At 37.8% G+C, this 3,774-nt stretch overlaps 1 protein-coding gene across 1 annotated transcript; it reads left to right on the top strand.

The window, feature by feature from the left end:
• Window positions 1–216: 216 nt before the first annotated feature.
• GCK72_022776 (uncharacterized protein) lies at window positions 217–2,386 on the top strand (the record flags this gene model as incomplete). The annotated part of the gene is made up of 5 exons (XM_003090681.2): window positions 217–332; window positions 385–517; window positions 1,018–1,149; window positions 1,324–1,532; window positions 2,050–2,386. The coding sequence occupies 5 exons, from the start codon at window positions 217–219 to the stop codon at window positions 2,384–2,386; spliced, it is 927 nt and encodes a 308-aa protein (XP_003090729.2).
• Between the last annotated feature and the right edge of the window lie 1,388 nt (window positions 2,387–3,774).

Raw genomic sequence — 3,774 nt, 5'->3', positions numbered from 1 at the left:
TTCAAATTACGCGCGTGTCTCGGCGGAATTTCGGAGCGTCGTTGCCGGCCGTATGAAAGCCTAAACTTGAGACTCCTTAAGTCGAGGCACGAACGTATTCTTATACGCGGACATGCAGGTTTCTCTCCGTTTTTTTCATTGTTTTTGCTCACTTTTTTGGCTAAAATCACTGTTTTTGTGCCAAAATTATCAATTTCAGCACAAAAATCGTTTCAAATGGCTGAAAATTGCCCAATAATCAAGCTCGTGTCGGTATTCAACAAGGGAAAACTCTTGATTCTTCCTGGTTGGCACCCAGAGATTTCAACTCAAATACTTATCATCTTACAAAAGTGAGAAATTCAAATTGAAAAAAAAAATTAAATAAAAATGTTTCAATTTCAGAATGCAATCGATGATAAGTCATCTGTTCCAAAGCTTTCCTCAGAAGGTTTTTGAGAACAAAAGGCTTACGTTGCAGGAAGTCGTCGACCTTGTTGAAGATTATAATAAGGTGGCGAAGCCCTACGCTCTGACTGTGAGTTTTTATGTTTTCAAGATGATTTTGTGGTTTTGGGTGGAGCTTCAAATAGAAATTAGTCTGAAATCTAGAAAACTGGAGAGAAAGTTTGATTCTAGCAAATCTCAGCAAAAATTGGGTTTCAACTTGACAGATCGGCTTACTTTTGCGTTTTACCGATTTGTGGCGTCTAGACTGATTTTTTACTGTTTTTTCGCAAAAAATCAGTCTAAACCTTTTAAAAATCGACCGATCTGAAACTCAATTTATCCGATTGTAAGGTTGATTTTACAATCCTAGCTTGATTTTCCACAGCACGGAGCAGTGTTTTGAGATTTTCTACCGATTGGTTATTTTTTGTCAACAGTTGGCCTGATGACTTCAAATTACGCAAAACTTTGCAGCAATGATATTGAAAATGATCCAAAATCCTTTTTTCAGCTTTTCAGATTGATTTCTATCTATTTCTTCCCAATATTCTTAAAATCCTCTAAATCCCTAAATCCTCATATTTCCAGTGGAGCGGTTCCTACAACACTGAGAATCTCGGTGACTGGGGTTATTCCCAGTGCAAAGACGATGTGGCACAAGACATCGTCAATTGGGCCTATGGAATGGTGATCAACCCCCAAATCTACTACAATAATGAGGTAGGGTGTGATGCAATCGATTTCCAGAAGGCTTTTAGCAAAAAATCTGAATTTTTAGCGTTTTCCCTCCCAAAATGCGCTCGCAATCCAGATTTTCTTCATAAAAATGAGAATTTTCTTTCATTTCCTGAAGACAAAATCTTCCTCTTCCAAAACCTCAACTTATATTTTCAGGCCAACGGAAAGCCGAATCTGAATGAAATCTCGAAAATCTGCGACGAAGCTCGCATCGGAGAACACGATGTCTTTGTCGATTTGGGGTGCGGCGTCGGCCAGTTTGTCTACTTTGTCGCTGCGTACGCCCGGTGCAAGAAGACCATCGGAATCGAGATCTCCGATCAATCGTTCAAATTCGCCACGGAAGTCTCTGGATATTTCGAGAAGTAAGACATTTTCGCTTGTTAATGCTTTTCAGGGTGATTTGAAGTCAAAGTTATGAGAATAGTGGTGAAAACTATGTTGAAAATGACATTTTTGATTTTCTGCATTGCAAAATCTGTCTTTCCCCACAAAACTTATTTTTTTGGCCAGATATCGATTCTAAAGCATTTTCAGCATATAGAGAGCTAAACGGAAAGATTATTCGGCTGAAAAATGTTATTTCTAAACAAAATTGAGCTTTTTCAGACAAAAATCTCTATTTCTACTGAATATTGATAAATTCTCGTAAAAACCCGAAATTTCGCTAAAAATAACGGTTTTTAGTTCCAAGACAGCAATTAAAGATGTATGTCAAATCTATGAGCCGATTTCCACTTTAAAAATTGAGAATTTGATTGATTCCTGTGCAAAAATTTTCAATATAGGTTGAAATTTTGTTTTTTCCTGCTGAAAATGACCTTTTTCATTGGCAAATATCAAAATTCCAGCATGAAGCACTCAAATTACGTTCAATTTCAGATTGATGGCTCATTTCGGAAAGAGATTTGGAAAATTCGAAATCTCTCATGGAGACTTTCTCGAGGAGAAGTATCGGGCATTAATTTGCGAGGAAGCGACCGTCTTGTTTATTAACAACAAGATGTTTGACGAGACACTCACGCACCAACTGAAAGTCATCCTTCGCAATCTCAAAGCAGGAACCAAGGTCATCACAACCAAGCCGGTATGTGATATTCGTCATGATGACGTGAACGGTGATGGTCCGTGCAATTGTCAGGAGTGGTACGAAAATCATCAAACTCCCGGTGGCACAGGAGAAGAATCCCAGAAGTATTCTCTCATGGTAATTAATTAATTGGATTTATTGATTTCCTCATTTCTAAATCTCCAAGTTCTAATTTCTCATCTTTTTTTAAATCTTGTTTTTATATCCACGCAAGCTTTTTAATCTCCCCTCAAAATTCACAACAAATTTTTATAATTTCTAGTTGCACAATCAAGTGGGAAAAGTGGGGAAAGACTACAGAGTCTTCGATTACCAGAGTCAGGAATGATTCGGAAGCTTTTTTTTCTTTTTGAAGGCGTTGAGAGCTTCAAAAGCCTTTTATTTTATGAAAATGATTCCAGAAGGCGCCGAAAAGACAATTGCAAGGGTATTTAATTCTGCGAATGCTCCAGAACACGTCAGAATATACGACTCTAGAAGGTTTTCCACAACTTCAGAAGTGAAAACTTCTGACTCAGTTTTGAAGTAGCAGTTTAGTTAGTTTACAGAAGAAACAAAAAAATTGATTTTGAATAGTTGGAATCCAGAATTTTCGAGATTCAAATGATGTGAGATTGGAAGCTCAAGATGACGTCACTCAAATTATTAGTGGAAACACACCAGAATCCTCATTTTCGAGAAAAGAATGAGTTCCGACACTCCAAAAGCCGTGTAGATTATGCAATTAATTGACTTAGACGTTTCCATGGAAACAAAGACGTCAGATGACGTCACCAATGTCTTGAACTTCTTAGAAGACCCAGAAGGCGGTTCTGGGGGCGCTAAAACTTCAGAAATGTAAATTTTCGAAGTCAGCATTGGTTCAGAAACTCCGAATAAAGAAATTTCAGTCAGAAAATGTCGGAAGCTACGGAAGCCGTCGTCAAGGATTCAAAAAAGTGAATCTTCTGAATCAATAATTCTGGTCAACAAGGGTTTAGAAGCTTTTGACAGTTTTGAGAACATGGAATAGCGGGTTGTAATTGTGGGAGCTCATGGCGTTTATAAATCTAGCATCTGTGAGAACTTGATTGTTGCTTTTCTGATAGATATGATAGATATTTCTGATAGATATGTCTGCGTCTCTATTACTCTCGCCATTTAACTTTCTAATTCTCCATTATATCAGTTGTCTGTCGCCCATCTTCATCTGACTCATTTTTTGATTGCGGGTAAGAACCTTCTGGAGAAAAAGAGGCGGTACGAGATGTGGTGTTTCTCTGCATCTCCCGCCTCTCGTAAAATTGGATTGCGAAATCTGTTGTATAAATACCGAGAGGGCATGCCGAAAATTTATTATTTTCCATATTGACCTCGGTTCATGTCTCTTCACCGGCATTACAAGTTTTTAGCAGAGTATCAAAAGGGAACATAATTTGATACTATGCAAAATTTTGAACTGCTTGTGAAAGTAACACTTCATATTCATCTACTCTAATATTCAAAGCTGTCGTCTCCGGCATAGCATATCGGATTCG

The sequence above is a fragment of the Caenorhabditis remanei genome, chromosome X (assembly GCF_010183535.1).
Source record: "Caenorhabditis remanei strain PX506 chromosome X, whole genome shotgun sequence".
Lineage (NCBI taxonomy): Eukaryota > Metazoa > Nematoda > Chromadorea > Rhabditida > Rhabditidae > Caenorhabditis > Caenorhabditis remanei.
This window is presented reverse-complemented; position numbering and strand designations above follow the sequence as displayed.